Source organism: Centropristis striata, chromosome 24, assembly GCF_030273125.1.
Source record: "Centropristis striata isolate RG_2023a ecotype Rhode Island chromosome 24, C.striata_1.0, whole genome shotgun sequence".
NCBI classification, from domain to species: Eukaryota; Metazoa; Chordata; class Actinopteri; order Perciformes; family Serranidae; genus Centropristis; species Centropristis striata.
Genome location: NC_081540.1, coordinates 180,161 through 200,364, shown reverse-complemented (window position 1 = coordinate 200,364; position 20,204 = coordinate 180,161). Strand labels below are relative to the sequence as shown.

At 36.5% G+C, this 20,204-nt stretch overlaps 2 protein-coding genes across 2 annotated transcripts in view; both read right to left on the bottom strand.

The window, feature by feature from the left end:
- LOC131962692 (glucagon-1-like) overlaps positions 1-6,759 on the bottom strand; it is an 11,999-nt gene extending 5,240 nt beyond the window's left edge. Inside the window, exon 1 of the mRNA XM_059327686.1 lies at positions 6,679-6,759. The gene's annotated coding sequence lies outside the window, so the exon portion shown is untranslated. The remainder of the gene's footprint in view (positions 1-6,678) is intronic.
- dpp4 (dipeptidyl-peptidase 4) lies at positions 3,995-18,750 on the bottom strand. Its single transcript, XM_059328314.1, has 26 exons — positions 18,712-18,750; positions 18,510-18,597; positions 16,380-16,478; positions 15,142-15,233; positions 14,984-15,058; positions 14,752-14,804; positions 14,198-14,267; positions 13,798-13,918; positions 12,466-12,620; positions 11,865-11,962; positions 10,318-10,447; positions 9,632-9,670; positions 9,186-9,284; positions 9,018-9,088; positions 8,041-8,094; positions 7,843-7,955; positions 7,706-7,753; positions 7,470-7,568; positions 6,962-7,031; positions 6,679-6,873; positions 6,553-6,607; positions 6,347-6,446; positions 5,067-5,122; positions 4,896-4,968; positions 4,438-4,511; positions 3,995-4,347 (listed from the first exon to the last, which is right to left on the bottom strand). Exons 1-26 carry the CDS (start codon positions 18,748-18,750, stop codon positions 4,246-4,248), a joined length of 2,268 nt encoding a protein of 755 aa, XP_059184297.1. The 3' UTR covers positions 3,995-4,245.
- Positions 18,751-20,204: the final 1,454 nt, after the last annotated feature.

Genomic DNA, 20,204 nt, shown 5'->3' with positions numbered 1-20,204 from the left:
GTTATTTCCTGTCGCTACCTTTCAAAATTAAAGCACCCGTTTCACACTGGACGGCACCTTTTAGAAATAAAAGCATCACACTATTGTAAAACACCTATAAAATATACAAACAAGCTATATAATACAAAACACCAATAGGAACCTTGCTAAAGGTCATTTACAGTTGTGTTTAAAATAAATGTTAAAGTGATTAACAGTCATTAACAGTCTGATCATTACATGTATTCGTATCAGCAGCAGCTCAAAACCAGATAATTTACTGTATTTTATAAAGTGATTAAATTATCTGTTAATCAGAACGTACCTTAGTAGTTTGTTTTATCTGTTAATCAGAACGTACCTTAGTAGTTTCTTTTATCTGTTAATCAGAACGTACCTTAGTAGTTTGTTTTATCTGTTAACAATCAGAACGTACCTTAGTAGTTTCTTTTATCTGATAATCAGAACGTACCTTAGTAGTTTCTTTTATCTGTTCATCAGAACGTACCTTAGTAGTTTCTTTTATCTGTTAATCAGAACGTACCTTAGTAGTTTCTTTTATCTGTTAATAATCAGAACGTACCTTAGTAGTTTCTTTTATCTGTTAATAATCAGAACGTACCTTAGTAGTTTCTTTTAACTGTTAATCAGAACGTACCTTAGTAGTTTCTTTTATCTGATAATCAGAACGTACCTTAGTAGTTTCTTTTATTTGTTAATAATCAGAACGTACCTTAGTAGTTTCTTTTATCTGATAATCAGAACGTACCTTAGTAGTTTCTTTCATCTGTTAATAATCAGAACGTACCTTGGTAGTTTCTTTTATCTGTTAATAATCAGAACGTACCTTAGTAGTTTCTTTTATCTGTTAATACTCAGAACGTACCTTAGTAGTTTCTTTTATTTGTTAATAATCAGAACGTACCTTAGTAGTTTCTTTTATCTGTTAATCAGAACGTACCTTAGTAGTTTCTTTTATCTGTTAATCAGAACGTACCTTAGTAGTTTCTTTTATCTGTTAATAATCAGAACGTACCTTAGTAGTTTCTTTTATCTGTTAACAATCAGAACGTACCTTAGTAGTTTCTTTTATCTGATAATCAGAACGTACCTTAGTAGTTTCTTTTATCTGTTCATCAGAACGTACCTTAGTAGTTTCTTTTATCTGTTAATCAGAACGTACCTTAGTAGTTTCTTTTATCTGTTAATAATCAGAACGTACCTTAGTAGTTTCTTTTATCTGTTAATAATCAGAACGTACCTTAGTAGTTTCTTTTATCTGTTAATCAGAACGTACCTTAGTAGTTTCTTTTATCTGTTAATAATCAGAACGTACCTTAGTAGTTTCTTTTATCTGTTAATAATCAGAACGTACCTTAGTAGTTTCTTTTATCTGATAATCAGAACGTACCTTAGTAGTTTCTTTCATCTGTTAATAATCAGAACGTACCTTGGTAGTTTCTTTTATCTGTTAATAATCAGAACGTACCTTAGTAGTTTCTTTTATCTGGTAATCAGAACGTACCTTAGTAGTTTCTTTTATCTGTTAATAATCAGAACGTACCTTAGTAGTTTCTTTTATCTGTTAATAATCAGAACGTACCTTAGTAGTTTCTTTTATCTGGTAATCAGAACGTACCTTAGTAGTTTCTTTTATCTGTTAATAATCAGAACGTACCTTAGTAGTTTCTTTTATCTGTTAATAATCAGAACGTACCTTAGTGGTTTCTTTTATCTGATAATCAGAACGTACCTTAGTAGTTTCTTTTATCTGTTAATAATCAGAACGTACCTTAGTAGTTTCTATTATCTGTTAATCAGAACGTACCTTAGTAGTTTCTTTTATCTGTTAATAATCAGAACGTACCTTAGTAGTTTCTTTTATCTGATAATCAGAACGTACCTTAGTAGTTTATTTTATCTGATAATCAGAACGTACCTTAGTAGTTTCTTTTATCTGTTAATAATCAGAACGTACCTTAGTAGTTTCTTTTATCTGTTAATAATCAGAACGTACCTTAGTAGTTTCTATTATCTGTTAATCAGAACGTACCTTAGTAGTTTCTTTTATCTGTTAATAATCAGAACGTACCTTAGTAGTTTCTTTTATCTGATAATCAGAACGTACCTTAGTAGTTTATTTTATCTGATAATCAGAACGTACCTTAGTAGTTTCTTTTATCTGTTAATAATCAGAACGTACCTTAGTAGTTTCTTTTATCTGTTAATAATCAGAACGTACCTTAGTAGTTTCTTTGTGTCCTCAGCTGATGAAGAGTTAGTCCCTCTAAGCCTGTCTGTCTCTCTCTGCCCTCCTGTCTCTCTGCCTCTGTATTTATAGGGTCATAGAGGAGCTCAGGTGGGAAACTCACCTGTTAGTGTCGACCCATTAGACACGGAGCAGTCAACAAGCTTTAGAGAGCTAAAGGAAGGAAAGGAAGGAAGGAAGGAAGGAAGGAAGGAAGGAAGGAAGGAAGGAGGAAAGAAACGAGGCGTTCAGGCGGAAAGAGATCAGCTGCTGATCAAACAAGCAGACAGAGAGAGACAGACAGGTTAATGGGCTACTTAAGGTGTCAAACAAGCAGCTTGACCTGTTAGAGAGACAGACAGGTTTAACACCAGACAGAGAGAGAGACAGACAGACAGACAGACAGACAGGTCTAACACCAGACAGAGAGAGACAGACAGGTTAATGTGCTACTGGAAGTGATGCTGTCTTATCTGTCTGTCTCTCTCTCGTGTTAGACCTGTCTGTCTGTCTGTCTGTCTCTCTGTCTGTCTCTCTCTCTGGTGTTAGACCTGTCTGTCTATCTGTCTGTCTGTCTGTCTCTCAATCAGATATATTTATCAGGTTATTATTCAAACATTAAAAAAAAGAATCAAAAAATGGGAAAAAATAATAAGATTTTATTGTACATTTAGTCAGGTTTTAATCCCAATATTTACAGATTATTTTACAGTAAAATGTGTGTTTATTGATTCCTCAGCTGGATCTGATCAGTTAACGAGGTCTCCTGATCACTGGTATTGATCCAGCTGTTGATGTTTCTGCTGTCAGGAGGAGAAAACCCAGAGGAGCAGCAGGAGCAGCTGGAGGCTGATTGGTGAGTTTATTTTATATTTCTAGTGTTTCACAGAGAGATGACAAGATAATATAATAATAATATTATAATATTTAGCAGCTCAAAGACTCAGATGAAGGTTCACAGGTGAGTTTTTCTGTTTAGATGTGAGAATATTCAGTGAATTTATTCTGTTCATTCATGACAATTAAAGATCGAAGAGAGCTGGTGTTCAGCAGTCAAGTTGCATCAAAGTTGTGGCAAAGTTGCATCAAAGTTGTAGCAAAGTTGCATTAAAGTTGCATTAAAGTTGCGGCAAAGTTGCGGTACAGTTGCATCAAAGTTGCCGCAAAGTGGCATAAAATTTGTGGCAAAATTGCATCAAAGTTGCGGCAGAGTTGCGACAAAGTTGCAGGAAAGTTGTATCAAAGTTGCAGGAAAGTTGTATCAAAGTTGCATCAAGGTTGCAGCAAAGTTGCAGCAAAATTGCATTAAAGTTGCATCAAAGTTGAGGCAAAGCTGTGGCAAAGTTGCAAAAAATTTGTGGCACAGTTGCATCAAAATCGCAGCAAAGTTGCAGCACAGTTGCATAAAAGTTCCAGCAAAGTTGCAGCACAGTTGCATCAAAGTTGTGGCAAAGTAACGTTAAATTTGCATCAAAGTTGCAGGACAGTTGCACAAAATTGCAGCAAAGCCAAGTTGCAGGTTGCGTGCAATGCATGCTGGTACATGCTTCATGTTGTTGAGAGGAAACTCAGTCGGTAACTCGTCCAGCTGTCTGCAGGTCAGAAACATTTCTGGGAGGGTCAAAGTTCATCCGAATATTTAAAGAGGAATCAGCTGTTTGTTGAATATTGTTTCCAACATAATAAGAAAATCTTTTTCAGCTGAAAGAAGAAAAACACTTTTCTCTTTATTCCATTTATTTATTTTTTTACAAACAATTATGACATCGAAAAGAAACAATCTCATGAGTTTGATAAAACTGTATAAAATCACTGTTGCGCATAATTTAATACAAAAGAACAGTTACACTTTCATATTATTATTATTATTAATATTATTATTATATTGAAGTCGTCCCCCAGGTCAAGTAAAAATAATTCACATTTTTCATAGAGATTTTTTGTAAAAATGTAAGAACCTTCAGTATGTTGGAGCCTGAATCATCAAACCTGCATTAATAGTTTTAAATGATTTTAAATTAATTGTTTAATTTGAAGCATCGCTGCAGGAAGTGACTCATGTGTGTGTAGACGTGTTGGTAGGCGGAGCCTCCCAGCCCGTGGTCTTTATCCGTGTACCACTGAGACAAGAGAAGAAGAGATTTATTATTTAAACTATTTAAACAACAGGTTAAAGTTATATTATTATTATTATTAAAGATGTTTCTGACCATGGCCTCAAAGTCGACCTGCTCGTCCACCAGAGCCTCAGAGATCTCCGCCGCCTGCTGGAAGTGAACGTTATCTACAGAAACACCAACAAAAACTCATTATTAAGGCTTATAACAGTGAAATAATACAACAAAAACTCATTATTAAGGCTTATAACAATGAAATAATACAACAAAAACTCATTATTAAGGCTTAAAACAGTGAAATAATACAACAAAAACTCATTATTAAGGCTTAAAACAGTGAAAATGTGGGCAATTTATTACAACTGACTGTTTTTGTTTTTACTGAAGTAAAAAAGTCATTGCATTTATTTAATAGTGAACATTTATTTCATTTTGGTGACTTATTTCATAATCAAGTAAAACTTTATTCTCTAGATTCTCTAGTTATGAATGTAATAAATGTAATATAATATTAGTAATAACAATAATAATAATATTAATAAATGTCTCACCGTCGGCCGTCCCGTGAACCAGCAGATATTCAACTGAGTGGAAGTTCTTTGCTCGTTCAGTCACTGTGGAGTTCTGCACACAAACACACCAGCAGCATCATATTAATAATAATAATAATAATAATAATAATAATAATAACAGTGAATAAGGTTGTGAGTGATGGAGCTCACGTAGTAGAGGGAGTTGTCTGTTGGCTCCAGCATGTATCGCTCCGTGTAGATGGAATCTAAAGAAACAATATCAGAATTATTAAACTATTAAAGCTCATAACAGGATATTAAGTCGTTAAAATTAACCCTATCTTTACTAACTATCATGCATAAATGCATCAATAATATATAAAACAATCTTTTGATACTTTAAGAACATTTTGAGGCTTTTGTACTTTTATTGCAGTAAAGTAATCTGATTACTTGGATCTGGAGCCAGAGATCTCCCTGTTCACTCCAATGAAAGCTGTTTGTCTGCTGCTTTTTAAAGGGGTTTTGGAGCCAAATGAACATGTGCAAAGATCATTTTTCTTTGACTAGAAAATGTGTTCGTAAAGACTAGAAAAGGTGTTCGTGAAGACAAGAAAAGGTGTTCGTGAAGACTAGAAAAGGTGTTTGTGAAGACTAGAAAAGGTGTTCGTAAAGACTAGAAAAGGTGTTCGTGAAGACAAGAAAAGGTGTTCGTGAAGACAAGAAAAGGTGTTCGTAAAGACTAGAAAAGGTGTTTGTGAAGACTAGAAAAGGTGTTCGTAAAGACTAGAAAAGGTGTTTGTGAAGACAAGAAAAGGTGTTCGTGAAGACTAGAAAAGGTGTTCCTAAAGACTAGAAAAGGTGTTCGTGAAGACAAGAAAAGGTGTTCGTGAAGCCTAGAAAAGGTGTTCGTAAAGACTAGAAAAGGTGTTCGTAAAGACTAGAAAAGGTGTTCGTGAAGACTAGAAAATGTGTTCGTAAAGACTAGAAATGGTGTTCGTGAAGACTAGAAAATGTGTTCGTAAAGACTAGAAAAGGTGTTCGTGAAGACAAGAAAAGGTGTTCGTAAAGACTAGAAATGGTAGAAAAGGTGTTTATATATATATATATAGACATATATATATATATATGTCTATATATATATATATAGACATATATAGAAAGCTGTTTTGATGGTGTTCTGAAGTGTAAAGATGGACCAGAGTACCGTAATAAACCCGTTTGGAGACGGGATCAACGACCAGTCAAAGACTAGAGAAGGTGTTAATATATATATAGACTATATATATATATATATATGTATGTATATATAGACTAGAGGAGGGTGTTGTGAAGTGGAAAGAGTTAAAGTACCGTCATAAACCCATTTGGAGACGGGAGCGACAGCCAGTCAAAGACTAGAGAAAAGTGTTAATATATATAGATATATATATATATATCTATATATACTAGAGGAAGGTGTTCTGAAGTGTAAACATGAAGCAGAGTACCGTAATAAACCCATTTGGAGACGGGAGCGACGGCCATGCCGCAGCTGAAGACTCGGCTGCCGGAGCCCAGGGCCATTGACGTCACGTATCCTCCGTAGGACTAGAGGGAAGATCAACAGGTGGTGAAACATTAACAGGTCCTTCCTCTGAGAGGACACATGTTTAGGACCCGTGTCTGAGTGTTTGATCCACTCTGAGTGACTCACCCAGCCCCAGATAGCCACTCGCTGCTGGTCAATGAATCCCAGCTTGATGAATTCCCTAAAACCCAGAAAGACAAATAGAGAAAGTGTCCTCAGCGAGCGATGAGAGCTGCTGTTTGTTTGACTCACCTGGCCGCCGTTATCTGATCTTCCACCTCGAAGGTTCCCAGACGTTTGTAGATGGCGTGCATTAGCTCGTCTCCTTGGTAACCGCTTCCTCTTCCGTCGAAGCTCGCCACGATGACTTTCTCCGTGCTGGCCAGGTACGTGGACCAGCTGACCCGGTACAGGAAGTCCACCTTCTGGCTGCAGGGGCCCGCGTACCTGCAGGGGCCCCACTCTGTTACTATATATATATATATTATACATTATTATAGTTCAGTCTAATGTGTTTTAATGCAGATTCTCTTACACGTCGATCAGTAACGGATACTTCTTGGACTCGTCGAAGCCTGGAGGCAGAAACATCTGGTACCACAGTTCTGTTTAGAGAAAATTATCTTTATTAAAGATCAGATTTTATTCATCCTGCAGCTCAACATGCAGACAAAGATACAAAAGCAGAACAAATAATATAATAACACATATACACACATAATATACACCCTTATATACATAAAATACTAGTTATTATTAATATTGAACATTGGGGTTTGTTTTTGTGTTTCACATGATGAATATTAGATTGTAGCATGTTGAATAGGTTGTATGCAGTAATGTGAACAATAAATATATTTAAAATATATATTTATATGCAGAGTATACACACAGTATAATATAAGGATATCAAACAGATAATTTAATACAGAAAAATAGATTGTAGCATGTTAAATAGGTTGTATGCAGTCATATGCACAATAAATTAATAAATATTGTAAAAAATAATAAAGGGGTATAAAACAGATGTTTCATCCTCTCACCGTATTCTCCGATCCGGATGGTTCCTCGGCGCATGGTGGGCATCTGGATGTCAGAGATCAGGCTGCTGAAGGCTTTATTATCCTCCAGAACACTGAGCTCTACAGTTATAATTAATACATTAACGAGAGATGATTATAATAAATACATTAACGAGAGCTAATTATAATTAATACATTAACGTGAGCTAATTATAGTAACATTTCTCCTCGTTCATATTCCTCTTTAGTTGACTTACGTTTGTTGTTCTTGTTGTCCATGAGCGTGTGATAAGGAACGCCAGGACCTGTCCGTCAGAAATAAACAACATCAGCTGTTTAATCGCCTTAATTAGATCAATAATAATTTAATAATAATAAAGAGAGAGATGCTGACCGCTGCAGCTCATCCGGTAGAACGACGCGTCGCGGCTGAAATACGCCGAGTTATACTGACACGAGTCTTTAGGGAGGACACAAGTCACACAGTGGTGCTCCCCTTTAGTCCACCTGACACACACACACACACACACACACACACTGTTAGTCTGAGGAAATAATACGTTTTATTAATTTATTAGAAGAAGAGACTCACCTGTAGACGTTTCTTCCTCCAGGCTGGTTCTTCTCTTTGTTACTGGAGTAATATCTGCAGAATAATAAGTTTGTGTTCAGACTGTAGCAGAGGAGAAAGACTGGAAGACTGGAAGGTAATAAAGACTAGAAAATGTGATCAAAAATATCTTTTTAAGGACGAGAAAAGGTGTTTGTAAAGACTAGAAAAGGAGGTCAGAAAATTGTTCGTGAAGACTAAAAAAAGCTGTTCGTAAAGACTAGAAAAATTGTTTGTGAAGACTAGAAAAGGTGGTTCAAAATGGTGGTCAAAGACTAGAAAAGGTGTTCGTAAAGACTAGAATAGGTTGCCAAAAAGATGGTTGCAAAGACTAGAAAAGGTTGCCAAAAAGATGGTTGCAAAGACTAGAAAAGGTGGTCATAAAGACTAGAAAAGGTTGCCAAAAAGATGGTTGTAAAGACTAGAAAAGGTGTTTGTAAAGACTAGAAAAGATGGTTGAAATGATGTTCCGTAGTACTAGAAAAGGCTGTCAGAAAATTGTTCGTGAAGATTAAAAAAGGTGTTCATAAAGACTAGAAAAGGTGGTTGAAAAGCTGTTTGTAAAGACTAGAAAAAGTGTTTGCAAAGACTAGAAAAGGTGGTCAAAAAGACTAGAAAAGCTCTATATATAAATGCAGTCCATTTACTACTAGATTCGTCTCAAATCGAAGACATGTTTACTGTGACGGAGGTCTGTTCTCCTCACACACTAACTCATGTTGACTGTCCCGACTCGTGCAGACTGATGAACACTTTTTTATGGGTTAAAGACTTGTAGTGTGTCTTCAGCTTACAATCCCAAAGTTCCCGAGACACCAAATGAGGCTAAGGTTTGGAAATGATGCATTAAAGACATTTAGAATACTAAAAGTAGCATTAAATGTTTGTAGCTGTAAACTAGAGAACGTAGGATAGATGCAGTGTGTATGAAGCTTTATGCAGACGATGCAGTGACTTACACACTATCTGCAGTCACTTTCAGGATGTCGATGACTTCCCATTTTCCAGACGTGATCTGTGTTGCTTTGCCCTGAATCACAACAGAGTTAGTGTAGTGTAGTAGTGTAGATATTGTCTGAAAAAGATCAGATTTATCGGCCGTGACTAAAATAAATAAATAAACGTACATCGACTACGTGGTGGAGGTGGATGTACTTCTCTGCTCCGCTCTTCAGCAGGTAATAGCTGCTTTTGTCTGCAGAGAAAACTGGTTCTGATGGAGAGAACTAGAGGAAAAAAATACTTTATTATCATGTATTCTTCTTTATTTAAACAGGAGGAAAAGGAGGTTTTGTTAGGTGGTCTTCAGTGGTGTTTAATCTATATTTGGTGCTTCTGTTAGTGTGTCTGGCAGCAGATGGAGAGTTAAAGTAAACTGTAGTGACAATGGAGCTGTGTGGCATGGAAAAATAAGATAAATGGTGTAAAAAGGTGTTCATAAAGACTATAAAAGGTAAACAAAAATGTGTTCACAGAGACTAGAAAAGGCGTTTGTAAAGACTTGATAATGTGTTTGTAAAGACTATAAAATGAAGTGGATCTATAATATGGATCTGTATCTTGGTGGACTCACCCGTCCAACCCAACCCGAGGTACTCGTCACCACCAGATGCTGTAAAAAATAAACCAGGATGACTGTTTATAGCTGCACTAAGCTTGTTTTATCACAATATATCAGCCTTATCAGACACACAGAGAGGTGTTGCACACTAACAAGGGAAATTTCCACCTGTCACAGCTTTTATTGCTTTATGCTTTATGTTCCCACGGCAGCCGGACTCATCCTCTGATCTATATCTGTTAAAGTGGAACTTTACTCCTCATAAACCAGACATTTAGAGGACTCTGTGCAGCAGAATGTGCAGCAGCTACACTGTAAAAAATGTTTGTAGAAATCACAGTAAAACTCTGTCAAATAGCATCAGAAATAGGGAGTAAAATTAATAATTGTACATCACAGTAGAAGGCACTTAATTACCGTAAATCAAGGAAAAGCACAAAACTTACACTGTAAAAATATATATTGGAGAAAAACATTTCTGTAAAATTAATAAAGAAACTTTACAAAGACACAATTACCCTAAAAAATAACTTGTAATTCAGTCTAAATTGCAGTTTTTGCTGATATTTACATTTCAATTTACAGTAGAGAACCTACTCACTGCAACCACAGCTGCTGGTATTTTACCGTAAATTAAACAGTTGTTTTTTTTACAGTGTACATGAAACATTTAGAACGATAATACTTTAACCCTTTACCTCGTCATGATCCCAGCTGGACCCAGAGAAGTTGTAGATCTGCAGGATCAGGTGGTTCTGGACTCTCTTCAGCCATTGGACAGCGATCCGGTCATCTGTCGCCCACGTCACCGTGGCCAAGTAGTGTTCACTGACAAACACATGAATGATGAATTATGACACAAAATAAGACCAGAAACACACCAAACAGCAGAGAAGTGAAGCTTAGATCAGTTTAAAGAGAAACTTCCAGGCTGCAGCAGAATCTAATAATGTCCACAAACGGAATAAACATCTGCAGCTCTTAATGCAATAATCCCACAAACGTAAAACATTTTCTACAAACGTAATAGCAGCTGCCTACTGCAATTGCAACATGCAATTTCCCACAAATGTAATAACTATTAATAATAATAACTGTTAATAATAATAACTGTTACGTTTGTGTGGAAGTGAAAATGTTCAACTTTCAACTTTGTAATAAGTTCCCACAGATGTAATAAGGCAAAGAATAATGGTTGTTGTGGTTGTTGTTGTTTGTTTGCCTATACACACACTACTATTACTGACCATGGACATATTAAACACACACACACACGCTTTGGCAATATTGTTGTTGTGGTATTCATACCAATACATTTGAATTGAATTGAATAAGATTATTGATTAATGCCTATGCAAAGAAATAAATCTGTTTAAACACAAAATAATTTAGTGAACTGCAGATGAATGACAATGCTGCATTCAGGGACGGTCCGTGCGTTGCGTTCAGGGACGGTTCGTGGTGTGATAGAGGTCAGTATTAGTAGTGTGTGTATAGGCAAACAAACAAACAACAGCAACAACCATTATTCTTTGCCTTATTACATCCTTATTATTATTATTATTATTAAAAGTTATCACATTTGTGGGAAATCTTGTGTTACGTTTGTGGGATTATTGCAATAAAAGCTGCAGATTTTTATTCCGTTTATGGTTCATTACGTTTATGGGCGTTACAAGCAGTTCTTCCTCCAGACATTAAAAACCACATGAAGTTTTCTTCCAGTTGAAGCCAGTACAGATAGTTTCTAAGAGCTCTTTCAACCTTCAGCTGGATGAACTTTTAACTTTTAGTTTGTTTCCTGAGACACTAAATAGATGTCATGGACACACATTTATAAACCGATGCTACACATGAATCATCAACAGCACAGATTTAGTTTTAAAATAGAAACAAAAGGCTGTTTTTCCAGTGAGATTCTCTGACTAGACGGGCAGAAATTCTTTCCTAACAGAGCTCAGCGTGTCTCGAGTCACAGGACTCTGACTAGTGTCTTTCAGTGTGTCTGCAGCTTTCTCAGCTCGCTGCACGTCTTCTGCTTTCTGTTTAAAGACTAGAAAAGGTGATCGAAAAGGTGCTGGTAAAGACTAGAAAAGGTGATCGAAAAGGTGATCGTAAAGACTAGAAAAGGTGTTGGTAAAGACTAGAAAAGGTGCTGGTAAAGACTAGAAAAGGTGTTGGTAAAGACTAGAAAAGGTGTTCATATAGACTAGAAAAGTCTTTAATTGGAGCCCGTTTTTATTACCTGGAGCTGAACGAGTCTGGAACATGGACTTGGGTGATGGCTGTTGTGTTGTCCGAGTCGACCACGTAGAGTCTGACGGTGGGGTTGGGCGTACCTGGCTGCAGAAGAAAACACATCAGACTCTCTCAGGACTCGTTGCTTCGTATCGTCTCTAGTCTTCAGGTCCTACGTATCGTCTCTAGTCTTCAGGTCCTACGTATCGTCTCTAGTCTTCAGGTCCTACGTATCGTCTCTAGTCTTCAGGTCCTATGTATCGTCTCTAGTCTTCAGGTCCTACGTATCGTCTCTAGTCTTCAGGTCCTATGTATCGTCTCTAGTCTTCAGGTCCTATGTATCGTCTCTAGTCTTCAGGTCCTACGTATCGTCTCTAGTCTTCAGGTCCTACGTATCGTCTCTAGTCTTCAGGTCCTACGTATCGTCTCTAGTCTTCAGGTCCTACGTATCGTCTCTAGTCTTCAGGTCCTACGTATCGTCTCTAGTCTTCAGGTCCTATGTATCGTCTCTAGTCTTCAGGTCCTATGTATCGTCTCTAGTCTTCAGGTCCTATGTATCGTCTCTAGTCTTCAGGTCCTACGTATCGTCTCTAGTCTTCAGGTCCTACCTTGGGGTAGGGGATGGACACGGTGCTGGGGTACTGGTTGTCTCCGTACCACGAGTACTCGATGTGGTGAACCTCCGTGTCGTTGAACTCGGCGTACGCCACAAACATCCCTCCAGGAGACCACCACAGACCCTGGCTGGAGGAGAACATCTCCTCTGGAAGGGTTAGAGCAGAGAGGAACATCACACTCCTGAACACAGAATAACCCAGAAGAAACCAGAACAACCCAGAATAAACCAGAATAACCCAGAATAACCCAGAATAACCCAGAATAAACTAGAATAACCCAGAACAACCCACAATAACCCAGAATAACCCAGAATAACCAACAATAACCCAGAATAACCCAAAATAACCCAGAATAATATATCGTTGGAGAGCCTGATGAGGTAGAACTTGTGAGCGTGGTGCATGTGGGGAATGAGCATCTGACCCCTTGAAGACCAGTTCGTCTCCTTTACCTCACTGAGGAACCGGAGGAGATGTTTTCCTTTTTCCTGTGGGAGATTGCAACCATCCAACCCACCAAGAGGGAACACCAGCAGGAGATACTGCAAGTTATTTTTGCACATTTCTTCTGGCCACTAGCCAAACGTTTAGCTGTGTTGCTCATTCTACAAATGCACAATCCTTACAAGTTGTTCCTGGTTGTAAAGGCGACTAATCAGGACGAGTTTATATTATATTCACACTACAGGTCAACAGTTTGGAAGCAAGATCACATCTGTACCAAAAAAGATCATAGTTTCATTGCAATACTGCAACAAAATAAATGTGATTCTTCTATAAAGAGTCACTTATTAGAACACATTTTGACTCTAATTATCAGATCCAGATGTGTGACTCTTGATCAGATCCAGATGTTGACTGATGATCAGATCCAGATGTTTGACTGATGATCAGATCCAGATGTGTGACTGATGATCAGGTCCAGATGTGTGACTCTTGATCAGATCTAGATGTTTGACTGATGATCAGATCCAGATGTTTGACTGATGATCAGATCTAGATGTTTGACTGATGATCAGATCCAGATGTTGACTGATTCCAGATGTTAACTGATGATCAGGTCTAGATGTTTGACTGATGATCAGATCCAGATGTTTGACTAATGATCAGATCCAGATGTGTGACTCTTGATCAGATCCAGATGTTGACTGATGATCAGGTCCAGATGTGTGACTCTTGATCAGATCCAGATGTTGACTGATTATCAGATCCAGATGTTGACTGATGATCAGATCCAGATGTTGACTGATGATCAGATCCAGATGTTGACTGATGATCAGGTCCAGATGTGTGACTCTTGATCAGGTCCAGATGTGTACTCACCCTCGTAGACCCAGTCTGGGATCCCGTTGAGGATGCGGTTCTCCTCCCCGTTGAAGGTGATCTGTGTTGGAGGGTTCTCCGGGCTGCTCTTCAGGTACACGTTCTCTTTCCAAACATACGCCTGAAACACAACAACAACACAAACACTGAGGCCCCTGTGTACTCTGGTGTGGCCCCCGGTGTGGACCCTGTGGGGCCCCTGTGTACTCTGGTGTGGACCCTGTGGGGCCCCTGAGGGGCCCCTGTGTACTCTGGTGTGGCCCCCGGTGGGGCCCCTGAGGGGCCCCTGGCCGGCTGCTTTCAGTGTTGAGTGTTTGCTGAAGGCCGATCAGCTGCTTCAAAGCTGAACTGTCACTCAAAGTTCTGCACTCATAACTGATGTTTGTGTGCTTGAACTCACCAGTTTGTTGCCTTCAGGGGCCCAGGAAAAGTACTGCACCTCATCAGGAATATCAGCAGGCAGAAACTTACTGGAGGAGGATAAAAAGGAAAGATTTAAGCAGCTGCGGTTTAGCAGTGAGAGTTTGTTGTGTTGCAACAATTATTTTCATTATGGATTAATTTGTCGATTATTTAAACAATTAATCGATTAGTTGTTTAGTCAATAAAATGTCTAAAAATATCAATCAGTGTTCCCAAACCACAAGATGACGTCCTCAAATCTCTTGTTTTGTCCACAAACCAAAGAGATATTCAGTTTATTGTCATAAAGGAACAAAGAAACCAGAAATATTCACATTGAAGAAGCTGAAATCAGAGAATTTAGACTTATTGTCTTTAAAAAACTGATCAAACAACAATTATTGGATTAGTAAAATAGTTGAAGATTAATTTAATAATCGATTATTGTTGGATTAATGGATTAATAGTTGCAGCTCTATATATTAATATGATTATTAGTGCATTGAACTGGAGATGGTTTAAATATGAATATTTAATATATTAGAGTCTCACCCTGCCGTCAGGTCGAACAGAGAATATGAAGCGGTGAATGAATGACGCCACAGCTGACGGGACACAAACACAACAACACTTAGACCTGTCTCACTCTCACAAACCTGTCTCACATTCACAAACCTGTCTCACTCTCACAAACCTGTCTCACATTCACAAACCTGTCTCACTTTCATAAACCTGTCTCACTTTCATAAACCTGTCTGACATTAAAGAGAATAAATCTGCGTACCTTTGATCGGTTGCTCATGAAGGCAACATATTTGTGGTCAGCAGACAGCAGGTAGTCATGAGCATTTTTCTCTTCCTGTGGAGGACACAAATGAAAGATTTAGATATTTGAGAGTTTCACAGCGTCTGTGTCTGTGTTTGTGGTTTGTGAGGACTTACGAAGGTCTCCTTGCTGAGGAGCTGTGAGGACGCTCCGGTCAGCAGGTTGTGCAGGAAGACGTCGTCTCCGCTCTTATTCAGATACTCGTGATCTGTCCGGAGATTAAAGATGTCACTTACATGATGAAACATGCAGAAAATATATGACAATCTGGCTTATATTTTATTGATAGATTATATTTTTGTTTATATTTGTCATTTCCATTTGTATTGTGCCGTGTTTTCTGGATTATGTGGAAATAAACCTAAAATTATAAATGACACCACTTCAGAGCAAAGATCAAAGGACCAATCAGAGCAATCAACAGAATGAACTGCCGCTGTAGAATGTTCCGGCAGAGTGACAGCAGCCAGAGGTGGACAGACTGGAATTTCTGGCCTCGAACAGAAAGCATTTTTGGCAAAACCATAATACCTATCATTGATCCGACTTCACTTTGAGCGTCCTGAGTTCTTCCTGAACGTCTACATATGGGTTTTTTTAAGAAAAATGACAAAATAGCTTCGTTAGAGCGATCTAAAAAAACTGTTCCATCTCCCTTTTTCAGAAATCTTCCTGCGTTTTTAATATGGGAGCCAATGAGGCTGTTGGTGGTGTTGGTGGATCATCTGTGCGTCCTACGCCCAAACTATAACTCTGACAGCTTTACCAGAGGATTGTGAGGGAGAAGACTAATTTTCCTACGTTTCTATGTATAAATTATTTCTGTAGAGTGGAATTTGCGGCCTGGAGCGCAGTTTTCAAATTTATTTTTTGACAGTTTTTTCTCTCCCTCTACACTCTGGCGATGATGTCACACACTGTGACACGAACATTCCGTGCAATACACACCCATTATAATCTCAGAATTTCTCCAAAAATGATCATGGTCATTGAACAGGGATTGATAAAAAACTATATGACCTATCGAAACGTGGATTAATACACCAATACACAAGACTTGTGTCTACTGTTTAAAGTTTAAATGGAGTCTCTAGGTGAAATTATGCCGGAGAAGTAGACGTTTAAAAATCTCCAATTATTGTTCTTTTTCACTCATTTTTTTGTCGGCCGTCCCATTCACTTCAATGCAGAATTTTGGGCAGTAAGAAGAAGAAGAAATCCACAGTATAACAGTAGTGCAGCACTGGTCCCTACAGATATTGCTGTATGGGACCAGTGCTTATTCGTTATTGATTATTGGTCATTGATTTGTGTTTTTATTATTATTATAATAGATTATAAACGTGGATCAGACCTGAGATCCACCTCATGCTGAAGGACTTTGGCCTCATGGAGCTGTTGAAGACGTCGTCCAGGGTGAAAGGTCGTCCCTTCATGCTCCCCTCCTTCTCCTCTGGAACACACACACACACACACACACACAGGTCCGTTATCACACACACACATCGGATGATCATGGTCATCATAAAGAGGTGTGTGTGTGTGTGTGTGTGTGTGTGTGTGTGTGTGTGTGTGTGTGGAATATTGCTGACGTCAGTGTGTGTTTGTTTGGGGGAATAGTGACAGTGTGGACAGAGTGTGTGTGACCCTATTAAACACACACACACACACACACACACACACACACACACACACACTCTCTCTCTCCATATAAAAAGCCTTTAGACGTGTTAATATAAAAACGTTTCATCCTGAAGGAGAAGACGTCTGAGGAGATTTAGAAACCGTCTCAGTTATTTATTTTATTTCAGTTTTTTTTATAAAATATTGTCAGCAATAGACTGATACTAAAGATACAAACTGATGTTTATTTAGCTATAAATATTATTTTACTTAGTATTTATTTTCTTATTATATTGACTCTTTATTTTCTCATATTTATTCTTAATTTTATTATTATAATTTTTATACTTTTTCTTATGTTCTTATTATATTCTTTCTTTTCATATTATTTTTTACTTTCTTTGTTTTTCGATTTCTTTTCTTTATTTTATTTCTGGTTATTTTTTTTATAAATATTGTCAGCAATAGAGTGATACTAAAGATACAAACTGATGTTTATTTAGCTATGAATATTATTTTACTTAGTATTTATTTTCTTATTATATTTACTCATTATTTTCTCATATTTATTCTTAATTTCCTTCTTATTATATATATATTTTTTGTTATTTCTTATTTTCTTATTATATTCTTTCTTTTCGTATTATTTTTTACTTTCTTATATTTATCGATTTCTTTTCTTTATTTTATTTCTGGTTATTTTTTTTATAAAATATTGTCAGTAATAGAGTGATACTAAAGATACAAACTGATGTTTATTTAGCTATTAATATTATTTTACTTAGTATTTATTTTCTTTTTATATTGACTCTTTATTTTCTCATATTTATTCTTAATTGTATTATTATAATTTTTATACGTTTTCTTATGTTCGTATTATATTTTTTCTTTTCATAATTTTTTTACTTTCTTATATTTATCGATTCTGGTTATTTTAAAAAAATATTGTCAGCAATAAACTGATACTAAGAAAAACTTGTTTATTTAGCTATTGATATTATTTTACTTAGTCTTTATTTTCTTATTATATTTACTCTTTATTTTCTCATATTTATTCTTAATTTTCTAGTATTCATTCTTTATTTTGTTGTATTTCTATTTTCTTCATGTATATATTATTTTATTTTCTTTATTATATTTCCTAATTACTAATATTTATTCTGTTTTTCCTATTTTATTTATATATATATATATATATATATATATATATATATATATATATATCCTTCTTTCTGTTATTTCTTTATATTTTCTTCTTATATGAATTATTTTTTTTCTTATTATTTTAACAATTTTCTTATATGTATTATTTTTTTATTAATTATTTTCAATTATTATTGCAAATTATTTTCTATTAATATTTATCTTTATTTTCTTATATTATTACTTTTATTGATTTTCTTATTATATGCATTATTTATTTTTAATATATTCTTTATTTTCGTCTTATTATTTGTCATTATATTTATTTCCCTGGTTTCTGGAAGATTTCTAGACTGGATAAACAAAGGTTATAAAATATCTATAATAACGTTAAATATTCTCATTTATTAAGTTATTTATTTAAGCATCTTTTTGAGCACTTTTACAAACTCAAATCCACAAAGAAAATATAGAATATCAGTAATCAGGTTCTGTTTCTCCTCTAAAACTAAAATCTTTATCAGAAAGGTCAGAACATTCTGATCCAGACCATAAAATAAACATAAATCTGTTTATATTTCGTGTCCTTGTGGGATTTTCCGTCTTGTGGAGCAGAAACTCTCCAAACGCTCCAAACGCTCCGTGCGTCATGACGCGTGCGTAAAGTCCGGATGGTTCCGGTGTTTTTATCCAAAAGCGGCTTTAAAACTGAACTGACCTTTGAGGAAGATCGCCGTGGGAACCGCGATCAGGACCACCACCAGCGCCACCCCGCAGACCCCCAGCACCACCTTCCCCCAGGACACCTGCACACACACACACACACACACACACACACACACACACACACACGGACCGTTAGAACAGCTCTCCAGAACCTGGATCAGGACCTGGACCTGGATCAGAACCTGGACCAGGACCTGGACCTGGACCAGAACCTGTGTGAGTGGACCCACCATGTCTCAGTCTGTCTCGTGGACGTGTCCTCGTGGAAGTGTCCCGCTGCCGCTCAGTTAAATATTAAATATTCTCTGTGAGTTTAAAGGTTGATAATAAAAGTCCCGACGGAGTAAAGTTCGTCCGTTCAACAGTTCCAGGAGGAGGAGGAGGAGGAGGAGGAGGAAGTGCTCCTCTTCTTCCTCACGCGGAGCCGCGCCGCTCCTTCACACACACACACACACACACACACACACACACACACACACACGTGTGTGTTTATAATAAAACTTTATAGATATAATATATATATATAATATTCATTAAACACGTTATATATATAAGGAGCGTTAATTAAACACTGGTAGATTTAGTAAAATAATCTGGTGATAAAAACTATCACAAGTTTTCCTCCCGGTCACTGTGACACACACACACACACACACACACACACACACACACACACACACACACACAGTATTATTATTATTATTATTATTCTCTATACATAGAACATAGAGGATAAATTCCGCGTTTAGCAGATTTATATCAGTTGGAAGTCGAATTTGTGTCTAATAATAATAATAATAATAATAATAATAATAATAAGTGGGTCCCCACTCTAAGTTACTCTACATAGTGTAGATTTATTGTATTATAATAATAATATGTTTATTATTGTAGCCTCAGATGACTCTAGATGACTCTCCATACTGTAGATGTGATATATAATAATAATAATAATAATAATAATAATAATAGTAATAATAATAATGATAATAATAATAATAATAATAATAATAATAATAATGATAATAATAATAATGATGATAATAATAATAATAATAATAATAACAACAAAAATAATAATAATAATGAGTTTCTGGCTGTGAATGGATGCAGGTTGACTGATAACAGCAGGAAGTTAATAAACGTCTGCTGCCATAAATCCATAAATCTATAAATCTAATGAGAATGTAAACACAACGTATAGATTTATAATCAGCTACTTCCTGTTTCAGGGTGAGAACTCAAACATTAAATCTGAACAGTCTGTCTGTCTGTCTGTCTGTCTCTCTACCTGTCTCTCTACCTGTCTGTCTCTCTGTCTGCCTGTCTGTCTGTCTGTCTGTCTATAAATCCAGTTTATTGGTGTTTTGGAGCTAAAAGCCTCTAAAAGCTTCACAAACAATCTGAACCTTTACGACTAAAAACCATCTTCATCATCATCATCATCATCATCATCATCATCATCATATCCCCTCACACCGGACATCCTCACACACACACACACACACACACACACACACACACACACAGACAGTAAGCGTGTCAGTGGTCTGATTGACAGAAACAGGAAACATTTAGAGACTCTGAAGGTCTTTGAACGTCTCTTCAGCTGATTCTCACATTTAAACTGATTCTTAGACTACATGCATATTACATTTTTTATTTTTTATAAAAAAAATTGTTTTGA

Bases quoted from the DNA above. Each gene is read 5' to 3' on its own strand.
- dpp4 (XM_059328314.1), bottom strand. From the start codon at position 18,750: ATGGTGGGTCCACTCACACAGGTTCTGGTCCAGGTCCAG. The intron at 10,448-11,864 runs GTAATAAAAACG...TGTGTTTGTCAG, and splicing joins CCAGACTCGTTCAGCTCCAG to TGAACACTACTTGGCCACGG. The intron at 4,969-5,066 runs GTGAGCTCCATC...GTTTGTGTGCAG, and splicing joins CAGACAACTCCCTCTACTAC to AACTCCACAGTGACTGAACG.